Genomic DNA, 13,542 nt, shown 5'->3' on the forward strand with positions numbered 1-13,542 from the left:
TGATAAATGTTGTTTCAGTTTTAAATATACCATTTCTACTTCAAACATGATTTTGAAAGTTTTTAGTCTGGATTTGACAAAACTTAGAATACGGAATTTGTAGTTTTTTGAGTTAACTTTCGAATCCAACTTGAATCACTAAGAATGGATGTCGGAGGAGAAAAGTATACATGATTCAATGAACATTGTCCACAACTTTAATGTTTTGAGTTGTTTAAATTTCAAAATATAACTCATTCATGCATAACTTTATCATCCAACATCCAGTCAAGATAATTCAAGTTGGATTAGAAAGCTATCTCAAATAGTACAATTTTTCTGTTTGCATTTATCAAACTCAGAATTACATTCTAAATCAAAACGATATTACTAAAATTAAAATGACATTTAATATTTCAAAATTCCAAACCGAGAAGTTGCAACCAAAATTGTTTAGCTTATTCATACACATAGGGATGGCAACGGGTCGGTTCTGGGTCGGGTTTGCCTAAACCCAAGACTCGACCCACGAAAAATATATAAATCCAAGACCCGTCCCAACCCGTTTTAGCTTAGACCCAAACCCGCCCCAACCCAGACCCTAACTAAACGGTTCTGACCCGCCAGACCCGCTAGACCCGTGAACATACAAAAAGTTTAATATTTTTTTTAACTTTCATAACATTTTGCTTGTATATTTTTACGAAATAATCTCAATACTGAAATACAATATTTTAAAAATCTCTACATGTGATATAACATGAACAATACAATTACAATTAACTATATTTAACTTCGATAATAAGTAAAATTCAAAATGCAAGACTTAGCGGTGGTCGACAATTGATAAATATTAATCATGATAAATGAGATTCGAAAAATAAACAGTGGAAATAGGTAAATGATAATAGACAAAATAGAAATTGATAGTTTGATAAATGAAATCCGAAATTATATATATATATATATATATATATATATATATATATATATATATATATATATATATATATATATATATATATATATATATATATACGGGTCGGTTCCAATAAGACCCGTAACCCGACCCAGAACCATCCGATTCTAGAAACTTAAACTCATTACCCGACTCAGAACCATTTAGCTGATCCAGACCCGCCCCAAACGGGTCAGTTCCGAGTCCAAGACTCGCCAAACCCGTACCCATTGTCATCCCTACATACACACCCTAAACATGTCGATTTAGTTCACGCCAAACCCATACTCATCTTCATTCCTAACCCTATATATAATATTGAAAAAAAAATCAATTATCATTAGTAGAAAAATGACTTTTTACGACAAATTTTGCTACAGTAAAAAGCCGTAACAAAAGGTACCTTTTATTACAGAACAATCTTGGAGTCGCAGTAAATATTAGGATTTATGGTAGTAAAAAAATATTTGTTACGGCCATTTACAGTAACAAAATTTTTTACGCCAGTATAAACTACAAGGCAAATTTATAGCAAATACGTAGTAAAAATCTTTTTACTATATATTTGCTATCTTTTACTAGGATTAATGATTAATGGTCGTAGTAAATTTTTTTTTTCTACTAGTTGTATCTCAGCTCCCAAGCACTTGCAACTCTCCACATAATTAATTAACAATTTATTTATTTATGTTCTAGAATAAAGAGGGACAAGCTCTAACCTAATATTGTCATATGGAAGATCCAATGTATGTTTCTTGTCTTGTATTATTATTGCAAGAAAACAATTGAATGGGAGAGCGAGATCAAATAGCATACAAGCCAGACAACAAGTGGGGAGGGAGATTCAAGAAGTCATCAAACAGGTCATATAATAAATAATATATATATATATAATATATATATATATATATATATATATATATATATATATATATATATATATATATATATATATATATATATTTTTTTTTATATATATATAAATATTCAAGTGTTCTGAAGTCTCTGTCAGCATACCAAACACAGATTTTCGAACAGATCTTTCAATAAATGTTGGCTGCGGACCAGATCATCAATAAAAACTAGCCATGTAAATTATTTCAAGAATTCCTACTTTCTCTTAAAGAGAGGGTGTGATGTGACTCTTTAGTGTGTGCGTGTGTGTGTGTGTGTGTTTATCAAAATTTGGGTGATTACACACACAAAACCCTAATAAATTCTGCTGAGAAAAAAAGGGACTTGACTTGATTCAATGCTTTCTAGGGTTTCGTAATATCTTTCCAAAAAAGGGTTTTTTTTTCTTTTTTTATTTTGATTTTTTTTTAATTTCACCTTTTCAGATCTATCAATTGGTTCTGAGGTTTTTATGGATATGGGTGAAAGAATAGAGAGAGAGAGGAGAGAGAGTAAAGAGTTGACAGAAGAGAGTGAGCACAGGCAGGTAATTGTATAGAAAAGACTATACCTTTGTTTTATGCGTGTGCTCACTTCTCTTTTGTCAGTTTCTCTCTCTCTCTCTCTCTCTCTCTCTCTCTATAATTTTCTTTTTTTTTTTTTCCTTTTTCTGGTTTTATTTTATGCTTTTTCTTTACATTTAAGAATTATTCATCAAAAAGGTCAAATTAAGTAAAACCAAGTAACACTGCACTGTCTTTCACACACACTGTCCTGTTTCTGTGTGTGTGTTTTTTCTTTTTCTTTTTTTTATTTTTATTTTTTTTTACTATTTTTTTATTTTTTAAATTATGTTGAATTAAGGTGTATTATTGGGTGAAGGAGGAGGGTTGAATTCATGTTTAGTTGCAGATCAAGAACCATTTTTTTCTTCTACATATTCATTACAGGTTTCTTGTTTCTTGATCTGAGTTTTGCTTATGCCGGGGCATTTGTTTTTTTCTATGTATTTTTTTAATTATTATTAATCATTTCTACCTTGTACTATATATATAACATAAATCGCACAATCATTTTTTTTTTTTTTTATGTCTTTTGATGTTGCTTTTGAAGAGGACGGTGTTGCTCTTCACTGTTCTGATTTTACAAAATTTAGGTCAATATTATTTCTTCTCTCTCTCTCTCTCCTTTTTTTTTTTTTTTTTCTCATGTCATTGTTCATCTCTCTTCAATCGAATAGATCAGGGATTTAGCAAAAACAAAAATAAAAAATAAAAAAATAAAATAAATCCACTATATATTTCTGCAATCAAATTGATGCGAAAACTTGTCGTTGGCTGCAAATTGTTGATGTATTTTTATACCTGAGTTGTGATTACCTGGAAAATGGTTTTATTTTTTAGGTTCTTGATTTTGAATTTTGGTAATTTAACCGGATTCAGATGGGGGAGATTTGAATTTTCGCTGATTTGTGGATGTTCGCCCCGTGAACTTCATGTGGTAAGATCTCTCCGAATATAAAAACTGAAAAGATTTTGTGCAAATTATTTATGATTTAAAATCAAATATTGTATTTCACCATGTGTGGCATCTACAATACCGATATGGAAGTTATATTCTTATAGACAAAATGGTTATTTAATTTCATTGTCTTGTGATATATATGCTATTGGTTATCTTTTTCGTTTTTCGATCCTTTAGTTGTTCTATAATATCGTCATCTAAATCGGGTTTGTTTTCGGTTAATTTCTTCGTTTCCAATTTAATCTTTCTCCCATGATATGACCAAATTAAATTTGGTGTTGTTGCTTAAATTACAATAGTTAAAATCTTTATGCCAATTTGTGATTTTGACGTACATTTTATCACGCACTTATTGTTAAACATGATGGATAAGTTTGTAGGATCTAGATAATGGATTAGGACTAGGATTAGGATCAGGATTAGAATTAGGATCAGGATTAGGATATGAATATTTTACTTATTCTATTGTTTAACGCAATGATTTACTTCGAAAAAAGTAAAACAGACACTCGGAAAAATCCTCCTCAAGAAGGTAAACGACATGGATTATGGTGCTTGTATACAATATTTTGTTTCATTGTATTACTCCCTTCGTTTCTTTTTAAGTGACGTTTTAATTAGTGAGAAAAGAATATTAATATTATTTGTCGGTCTAAAACTTTAATGTAGAACAAGTTTGTTTTGTGCAATGTTACCACAACACTAACAAAAAAATTAATGAAATGAGAAAGAGAAAGTTAAAAAGTTAATTACAAACGGTAATTTCAGCAAATAGGTATTCGATTGTTTCGTTAATCGGTGTGCATCTGCCTTAAACGTCACTTAAAAAGAAACGGAGGAAGTAATTTGATAAATTACATGATTGCACATTAACTTGGACGAGTTTTCCGATTGCAATGTGGAAGGGTCGAGAACTTAGTCTAGCTAGTTTATAACAATTATTTTCTTGTTCTGTATGTATATGCTGCTTGTATCTCTTCCAGGTAAATTTATGCAATATAGATACAATATGCTTCTTTTGTTACGACTGGAAATCTCTTTACTATATACTGCGCCTTCATCCTAAATCTTTACGGTTGCACTAAATTTGGTTTCGAACTGATGCATATGTTGATATTTTCTGTGGTAGACAATAGTTTTCAGCATTTCTGCCGTTTCTTGGTCAAACTCGCCTTATAGTTTTCAGCATTTTGTTTATTTATTTTGTTATTATTTTTTGTTTCTTGGTTTTTTCGGAGGTAACAAGTCTATTTATCTGCCTCTGTGAATCTCTTGCAAGAGCAGTAACATGTTTAGTTCAATAGTCAACTTGATCGAAATTTACGTTTCTTCATTCATAGTTACTCGTATAGATTGTTCGGTAATTTTGTTCTTGTATTTTTCATTTTCAAATCAAAACTGATTGAGCCAGGTAATAAATAAATCAACCTTATTAGCATAATTTGAAATTGTATTTCAATGATGGACTTCAGCAGGTCAATATTATGCTTCTTTTTTCATTTTAGTCCAATTATTTTATGGAAATTATTTAATTACATTATTGATAATTTACACTTGCATATCGTGGGAGGTTCTCTCGGATCGTATGTTGGGTGAAATCACATTTTTCAACCGGTTGTTTTTTTCGTTTTAGCTCGAATTATGATAGATTCATGTGCAAGTATATTCTTGATTAAACATTTTTTAACATGTTATTTGTAGTTAGTAACCTAATTTTTATTAATAGGTAAATGTCTAGGGTTCAAAACTTTTTCTTCCCGTTGGAATGAAAAAGTTGAACCCGCGAAGTTGTGAACCAATTAAACGACGAAACCGTCTCTTAGAAACCGAACAAAGTAACATTTGTCAATAGCAACGAATTTGGGTATAACGAAAATCCGCAGGTTCTGGGTTTCCCCTAGTACGTAGACACAAATTAGCTGGTTGAAGTTCAAAATTAGCGCTATTGAAAAAATATCAATTCTTTCCATAAGTGAATAACTAATTTTAATTTGTTCTATAAAAGTGGAAATACAAATTTTGAAAATTAAAATGATTTTCTTTTTTTCAATATCAGAATTTTTGGCTTGAAACCAACTAAATTTTGTAAGTATATTTGTTAATTTACGAAAAAAATTCCTCTTATTTGGATAATTATATTTACCCCCCTCCGACGATGATATTTTTTTACACCTCCATTATGATGGTGTCAAATTCAACATAATCATCTAGATTTCGTGAAATGTGCTCTAGTTTGTACTCGTTTTGTGTAAAAATACAGTTTCTGATACACCACAACCTGATATATACAAGTTTAAAAACACATATTATGATCATCTTGCTTCAAAATGTGGAGTTCGAAGAGGATAAATCGGGTACAAAAGTGATAATAATCCATATAATCTCGAAAATTCCACTAAATTTGAAACCGCAAGGGTGGGTGTGTAAAAAGATTTATAGTTAAGAGGTGTGGTTGTAATTATTCAAACAAAAGAGATTTTTTGGTAATTTGACCATACCTTAGGGGGTGATTGTAATTTACCCTTTTGATAATCTCAATTCTAAACTATAATTTTTTGTTGTCAAGTGGGGGCCTTTTTGATATTTTAACTTTCGGAATGTAAAAACAAAATCCTGGAGAAATAGTATCAAATGAAAGTTATAGAATTTAACCCATGAAAAATCAATTAAAAATGACATTTGTTAATTAAATATATAATCACATTAAATATTTTTTAAATAACTATTTGATACCATAAGCAAATAAATTTATATAGATATCAAAACTAAAATATTAAATATTAAATAAATACTCCCTCTGTCCCATATTATAGGTCTTTTTAGAGAGTTTTTCTTGTCCCAAATTATTTGTCATTTTAGATTTTCAATGCATTATTAGTTGCACTATTTTCAATTTTACCCTTTATAACTCCTAATTAGTTAGTTGTAAAACAATTAATGTCAATGATATATTAGTATTTTCCTATGCTTTTTACTATAATCTATATACATTTATTGATTTTCTTAATATGTGTAAAATAACCCAAAACGTCATTTAAATTGGGACGGAGAGAGTATTTAATAAGTCACTTTGATACTTTTGCCAATTGGGATCTGCAATTGTTGTTAGCTAAAAGGTAAGCTCAATTAAATAAGCCCAAGTCTACCCAAATACGGCGCCGCATCGTCCACTCATAAAACAATGACAAACTTTACTACTTCAAAGAAAAAAAAAAAAATAATAATAAAAAAAGGGAAAACAAACTCTTGTTTCGGTAGACTTAACGGCCGTCGACAGATTCAAAAAAAGGAGGTCAAAAAAACGAGAGACCCCACCATTTCTTTTTTTGTTTTTTATACACTTTTTTTCCCCACTTCACAAAAAAAAAGGCTTTTGAGATCCTACACCGGGTGAAATACACCGGGTAGATCTTTACCATTCATATACACACAAACACACACACACCCACATTGGTATGTGTAGATCAACGGTAAAAAATCATCGGTGTAACCTTCACCGGGTGTAGGATAGATAAAACCAAAAAAAGGTGGGTCAAGAAGAGACAGGCAAACACCGTTATAACGGTGTCAAGATTACTTCAACGCTTGGAATTAAAAACGGGCCCGCCGTCTTTAGGGGAGGGTTCTCCGCCGCCGATGCTGGCGGAGTGGACGGTCAAAGCCGAGATGCTAGGGGAAGTGGGGCCGCCGCCGCCGGCGAGGGGGTTTCTTGAGTGAGAGGTGGCGGTGGAGATGGCGGTGGCGAGGGAAATGGGCATTAAGCAGAGACCCTTGCCTTGAAGATACTGCATGGCGGAGCCCATATCCTCCTCCATCAGCTTCGCCACCTGATTCTCCGTCACCGTCATCCCGTCACTGTTGTTTGATGATGACGCCGTCTGTATCCCGTTACCACTCTTTCCCTGCACAATTTCAACACGGAAAAATTGTACTTTCAGTCCTCTATATTGGTCTATTTAGAAATTGAGTCCCCTAATTTGCCATATTTCGATGTGACATGCATTAATAATTTTACAAATATGGTATTTTTGTCCCTATTTCACATGATTTTTTTAACATATGACGCGACAAATAAACTTGACGGACTCTGCTTATATTGACACTTAGAAATGTTAACTTTGACATCTAATTTATCCTTGATAAAACGTTTATCACGTTAGAAAAATAATTTGTAATGATTTTAAAGCGTCCTAATTAATAAGGCGAGTTTGTTGATCAACGGGTAAAATTTAAAATTCCATTTTGTAAAAGGACTAAAAATACTAAGTAGTAAACTTATTGAATGTACAACTAAAATTGAGAAACAAAATTAAGCAAACTAAAATTGAGAAACAAAATTTAGAATTTTCCTTAAGCAAACTAAAATTGAGAAACAAAATTACAATTTTTCTTCACTAATAGCATGCCATTTCCTAGTTTCTGCATTACATTTCAAAATAAGAGTTTCCATCTTATTAATTTTCAAATATGTAACTCGGACGCAGAAACGATGATACGGGGAAATGATATATCTAAAAAATAGGGATATGAGAACTTGGAAGGAAAATATAAATATTAAAAGTATAGAGGTATACTTTTATAGATATGCTATATAAACATATATACGTTTTTTTTACAAATATATTATTTTTATATATTTCCATACAAACATGTAAATAATTAGAGAAACAACAAAAATATTTAAAAATCTGTTATTCAAACATGTTTTCAACTTTTCATAAATTATAAAATGACCCATAAGGTATATGTCATGTGTCCTCGAGTTTCGTGTCCGAAACTCGAATATGTTAACAAAAAATTTCAAAAAATTAAATGATGGATTCGAATTATTTTTGGAGAAAATAAAAAAAGGGAGTTAATCGAGTATAAAAAATAGCAGATGAAATTCGATTTTATTATCGCACATTTTAAATATGAGATGAATGCAAATCCAGCTAATATCTATTTGAAGTTTCAACTAAAGAAAATTAAAATAAACTAATTAAATGTACACGGTGGGGGGTGGGGTGGGGGTGGGGTGGGGTGGATGGAATCTAAAAAAGCGCACGCGTGGCTACTTTATGGTTTTGTTGTTTTGCTGATGATGTACAATTTTGAGAGGGACAGCCAACATTTCTAGGGTTTTTCTTTTTTTACTTTACGGTTTTGGCAATACTCAATTCCAATGCCACAATTAATTTCAATTGCCCAAAAAGAAAATAACAAAAAAATAAAATAAAATAAAAGCAGCAGTTACCTGAGAGGAAATATCAGTAACAGGGGGTGCAGCAGCTGCAGCGCCTCCCAATCTGCTCATACTTAAAACCTGTAATTAAGTACGTAAGTTCACCATTAATTAATTATGATATTATTAACCATTAAACAAACATTAAAACATAGAATCAATGAAACTACTTTTTTTTAATCATTCAACAACCCATCCTCTCCCACCATGTAATTAAATATTTACTTGCCCACAACAATTTGTCAACCAAACGAATCTTTTTGCAATATTTTACATTCATCACAAAGCTAGAGAGAGAGAGAGAGAGAGAGAGAGAGAGAGAGAGAGAGAGAGAGAGAGGTACTTTGACTTGGAGCTGGAGGAATTTGACATAGTCTATGATTTCATCCAGCATTGATGCTTTGTCTGTCTGCCATTTCAATAACAAAATATATACTAATCACAATTTTTCTAGAGTCCTAAAAACAATCTCAATTTAGCACCAAAAAAAAAAATATAAAAATTAAGTGATTTAGATTAATTTGAAGACTATGATCTAGATTAATTAAGTGATAATTAGGTAACGCTAATTAATTAGTCCCCCCCCTAACTAATTATGCTGATTGTGATTCCTCTATTATCTTCTTTACAGCTATGATTCCCATCACCTAATAGTTTACTACATTCTCAATCACCAAATCGACAAGTTCTCACATGTGATATATATATCACTTGATCTCTATACCAATCCTTCATTTAATACCACGTGAGACTGCAATTCTATTACCAGAATAATGCAAAGTTTTACTTTTAACAAATAATGAAGCCTTAAAATTTGTTTATGTTCGGAAATATTTGGTGCCAGCAGTTCCTCATATTTATGTTCTTAAAGGAACCCGCAGCTAACCATATAGATGAACTGGCTAAACATACACTTTCGTATAATAGTTTACAGATCATACGAAAGACGTGAACCACACTAAGCTAACCATGTATGACAAGCTCAATCTAGTGACCGTTGACAATGGAATTTTAATATGAGTCAATTGACGCAGTCTAGTTGCTCTAACAGCTTATTTTTGTTATATATAGAGAAATGGTTAATAGATTACATATTGGTTTAAATGTCAAACAATAAATGAGGGTTGTTGCACAAGTGCACAACACACAAATTTAAATAAAGGTTATATTTCGCACCATTATACGACTTATATATATATACATATTCTACGTTGGTGTGTAGATTAATAATATATTTTTGAGTTAATTGCAAAACCCTCTTGTGTGTTATTTCGAATTGTTAACAAATTCTTATATTGTTTTTATTAGAAATTTTGCAACATTCTTTTTTAGAGCAACTCCAAGGGGAATCAAATGGAATATTAAATGATAAAACTTCTACTTTAATTCTCAAAACTCAAATTTCTTCTCCAACGGAAGCACTAAAAGGGTAGTTTTTTTGATATTTCATTTCCTAGAGATGCAAATGCACCCAAAAAACTAAGTATCAAATATTCATAGAAATTAAGAACTGCAATTTAAAGAATAATAAATTTTCTAACAAATTCCTATGGAATAGGGACCAAATATATCTATTAATTTATGTTTATACATTTTTAAAAATAAAATAATTTATCTGATTCCTACGGGTTGGAGCACATAAGTTTTTTCGAAAAGCCAAAGTATTATTTCAAGCATCAATTAAGGGTTTAGATGTCTCATTTTAATACCTACCATTGGAGTTGCTCTTAGGGGAGAGTTACTATACCTGATTATTTACATCGGATGAATTTGAAACGTAGATTTGATTAAATAGCTAATCACAAAACATACGTACACATAAGTATGTGTAATTATGCGTAAATCCACAGTTCAAATCTACCAGTATAAATAACCAGGTGTGACATCTAATTTTTTTTTAGCTTACAATCGCCTAATTGATGATTTCTAGGAGTTTGTTTGCCTTTTATATTCCAATCACAATGGGTTATTGCTAAAACAATAACATGATATTTTTTTTAATAATTAGGATAATACTAATATGAGTGCCAAATGCAATATATCATTTTGAAATATAATTTTATTCAACTTCACGAGTGTGATATAAATTTGACCAAAAATTGATGAGAATATAACAATTTTCATCAATAATGATATATAATTAAGTTTTAAGAAGGCAGTTAATCTCAATTAACAAAAGTGATTAATTAGTGATGAAATGACCTTATTGGCGTTGGGTACAAGCTCTTGTAGTGCCTTCATTCTCTCCGCAATTCTCTCTCTCCGTAACTGCCCACATTTTATTTCCAACCAAAAAATAAAAAAAAAATAAAAAATAAAAATAGTGATAAAAAATTTAAACTGAAATTAATTTCCGGAAAAATGAAAAATCTGAAACTGATTTTGCACTCACTCTCTCAGCGATGCTGTGAGGGTCAGTTGCCTGCCCTCTCCTGGCTCTCACCCTCTGCCGCGGCTGTCCCGCCGCTCCTCCGCCGCTGGCTGCCGGATGATTCATCGCCGGCGCCGCTGCCGCTCCGGCGGAGCCGAAATTATGAGGATGATGAAAATGCTGAGATTGATTTGAAGTTTGACCGAGAGATCCGGTGAGGCCATTGAGCAGAGCTTCAATTGATGCATCATTTGCCTGCATCAATTTTCCCCCAATTTAACAACACTCGGTAAATTTTTAAATTTTACAGAAAAAAAAAATTTAAATGAGAAAATAATTAAGAAAAAAAAAACTGACCGGATTAATAGACTTGAACGAGTTACCATCGATTAAATCACTGTGATCTCCATGAGGCATGGGAAGAAGGCCGGAACCACCGTCGGCGCCGCCGTTTCCGGCGGCGAGGCTCCTGGAGAGCAACAACTGCTGTTGAAACATCAAGGCCTTAGCGGTGGCGGCGCCGCTGCTGATCTGGTGCTGCCTCATCTTCGACGACAACGACTGCTCCTCCAACTGCGGCGGCGCGTGGTCGTCGGACCAATTGTAGGAGGCGGCGGAGGAAGGGACGGAGGAGAGCATTTGCTCGAGAAAATCGTCGTGGGGGGTGGCCGGATCGAATTGGCCACCATGGTGGTGGTTTAGGAGTGGGTTGATATTGTTGTTCATGCCGCTGAATTCTCTACTCGCAGGCTGCATGTGTAGATGATGATTAATAATAATATCTGCAATTTTGAGGGAGAAGATTCGGTTCGGAAAGAAAACGAGTTAGAGAGAGAAACATGAAAACAGCAGCATGGTTTGGGGTTTGGGGATATTTGGAATGTTTATGGAAAAGTGAGGTGTACAAATATATATAGAAACTGATACATATATATATGTATGTAAACGTGGGGTTCTATAATTGGGGATAATTATACTGACTAATCAATTATCAACCTAATCTGCATTTTTGGACAATTGCATTTTCACTCTATTATAAATCGGGCGTCCACTAAATTAGCGAAAACTCCAAGGCAAAATCATCTCTTTTGAGAAGAAAAAAAGTATGGGACTAATTTCAACTTTTTAACATTTCCATGTTTCACGTGCTTTTCGTGTTCTCACACTCAAGGACATTTGTCGGATATTTTATGTGTCATTTTACAATTATTAAAAACTTAGACACATGTTTGAATAGTAAATTTCTAAATATTTTTCTTTAATTATTTACATGATTTAATGGCCAACTGCAAGTTGATAGCTGATAGTAAAATATATTCTGAATATGTAAATGCCTCTTCGACCCTACATCCGGTGATAAATACTGAAAAGTAACTAAAAATAAATTATTTGAAAAAAGAAAACCCTATGATAAACACTGAAAAGTAACTAAAAATAAATTATTGGAAAAAAATAGAAAGTAATATATAATGTATAATAATGAATGAATATTTTAAGAAGTAAATGAACTAAAAATAAATTTAAATACTTAAAATGACTATTATTTATGTATTGGTTTCTTAAAATTTATCGATATGAATGTATTCAATTAATTGGTCCAATGAAAATTAGATGTTATTTATTAAATATATAACTATCAGTACAAGATAATATTTTTAAATATTAAAATACTACATTTTTTAAGATATTTTTAGTTGTGTAGTTTAATTATTCTTGTACTTATTATTTTAAATAAATAATTTTTTTAAGGTATCAGGATGTAAAATACAAATTGATTGAACTTGAGGGGTATGTTTTACAAATAATACTTTAGGGGTTAGTGTTGCATAGGATATACATTAGGGGTGTAAACTGTATTTAACCTATAATTTATTGTCTATGTATTCCCCTTGAATATTTTTTAACAATTGAATTATATATAAAAAATAAAATTAATTATTTCTAATAGAAGACAAATACTAAATAAGCCCAACAAGTTGGATAAGGAAGTAAATTAGTCCGTCAACTCTCAATTTCAAAAATTTCCACCATATTATATTTATTTAGTCCACCCAATTTTTATTGTTTAGTCCACCGAAATTTAAATTAATTTAAAAAAAAAAAGTTCTTTTTTTTTTGCTTTTCATATTTTCTGATTTTGTCAAACAGAAATTCTAACATTTGATGGGGGGCTACACCCGAACCCCGACCTGTAACAAAATACTAGACTCGTTACTTTTGTAACAATCATTATTGTCCAATAATTCCTTTACGATATTTTTTTTAATGTATATTCGACCACCTGATAATAAAATCGCACCTTCGCCACTGCAATATAATGTATACGTAGTGATAATATTAGGAGGATGACGCCCCCCATTGGACTTGGGAAGGCAAATTTTAAAATGGGAATCACAAAGGGGCAAGACATTATTATAGCTATGATTTTGGTGATTCCAAGACAATAAATGTGTAGGAATCAGATGATTATATGCATATTGACTATGATTTGGTATAGTTTGTGACTAGTTTAATAGTTACATTTTATACTATGCAGGAAATAAAATAAAAATCATAATAGACCACCACTATGTATAATAAAATCAAGAATAT

At 31.6% G+C, this 13,542-nt stretch overlaps 1 protein-coding gene and 1 long non-coding RNA gene across 4 annotated transcripts; one reads left to right on the forward strand and one right to left on the reverse strand.

Annotated features, from left to right (window-relative positions):
- Positions 1 to 1,048: 1,048 nt before the first annotated feature.
- On the forward strand, positions 1,049 to 5,202 carry LOC148767679 (uncharacterized). Of its 2 annotated transcripts, XR_016034007.1 has the most exons (3): positions 1,050 to 1,800; positions 2,278 to 3,331; positions 5,082 to 5,202. It is a non-coding gene; the product is annotated as an uncharacterized LOC148767679 (long non-coding RNA). The 2 variants fall into 2 exon arrangements; XR_016034006.1 differs by lacking the exon at positions 5,082 to 5,202 and having other exon boundaries at positions 1,049 to 1,800; positions 2,278 to 5,039.
- A 1,402-nt stretch (positions 5,203 to 6,604) lies between these two features.
- On the reverse strand, positions 6,605 to 11,893 carry LRL1 (LJRHL1-like 1). Of its 2 annotated transcripts, XR_016033891.1 has the most exons (7): positions 11,308 to 11,851; positions 10,972 to 11,205; positions 10,782 to 10,847; positions 8,923 to 8,988; positions 8,592 to 8,660; positions 6,883 to 7,257; positions 6,605 to 6,724 (listed from the first exon to the last, which is right to left on the reverse strand). XR_016033891.1 is itself a non-coding variant. In XM_012996424.2 (6 exons), the coding sequence occupies exons 1-6, from the start codon at positions 11,704 to 11,706 to the stop codon at positions 6,934 to 6,936; spliced, it is 1,158 nt and encodes a 385-aa protein (XP_012851878.1). In that variant the 5' UTR covers positions 11,707 to 11,893; the 3' UTR covers positions 6,605 to 6,933. The 2 variants fall into 2 exon arrangements, 1 of the variants encoding a protein (XP_012851878.1); XM_012996424.2 differs by having other exon boundaries at positions 6,605 to 7,257; positions 11,308 to 11,893.
- Positions 11,894 to 13,542: the final 1,649 nt, after the last annotated feature.

The sequence above is a fragment of the Erythranthe guttata genome, chromosome 10 (assembly GCF_056151865.1).
Source record: "Erythranthe guttata isolate IM_541 chromosome 10, IM_541, whole genome shotgun sequence".
In the NCBI taxonomy this organism is placed as follows: Eukaryota; Viridiplantae; Streptophyta; class Magnoliopsida; order Lamiales; family Phrymaceae; genus Erythranthe; species Erythranthe guttata.

Excerpts from the sequence above, each read along its gene's own strand:
- LRL1 (XM_012996424.2), bottom strand. The coding sequence starts at position 11,706 with ATGCAGCCTGCGAGTAGAGAATTCAGCGGCATGAACAACAATATCAAC. Across the intron at positions 11,206-11,307 it reads CGTTCAAGTCTATTAATCCG|GCAAATGATGCATCAATTGA; the intron begins GTCAGTTTTTTT and ends AAATTGATGCAG. Across the intron at positions 7,258-8,591 it reads TTACTGATATTTCCTCTCAG|GGAAAGAGTGGTAACGGGAT; the intron begins GTAACTGCTGCT and ends GAAATTGTGCAG.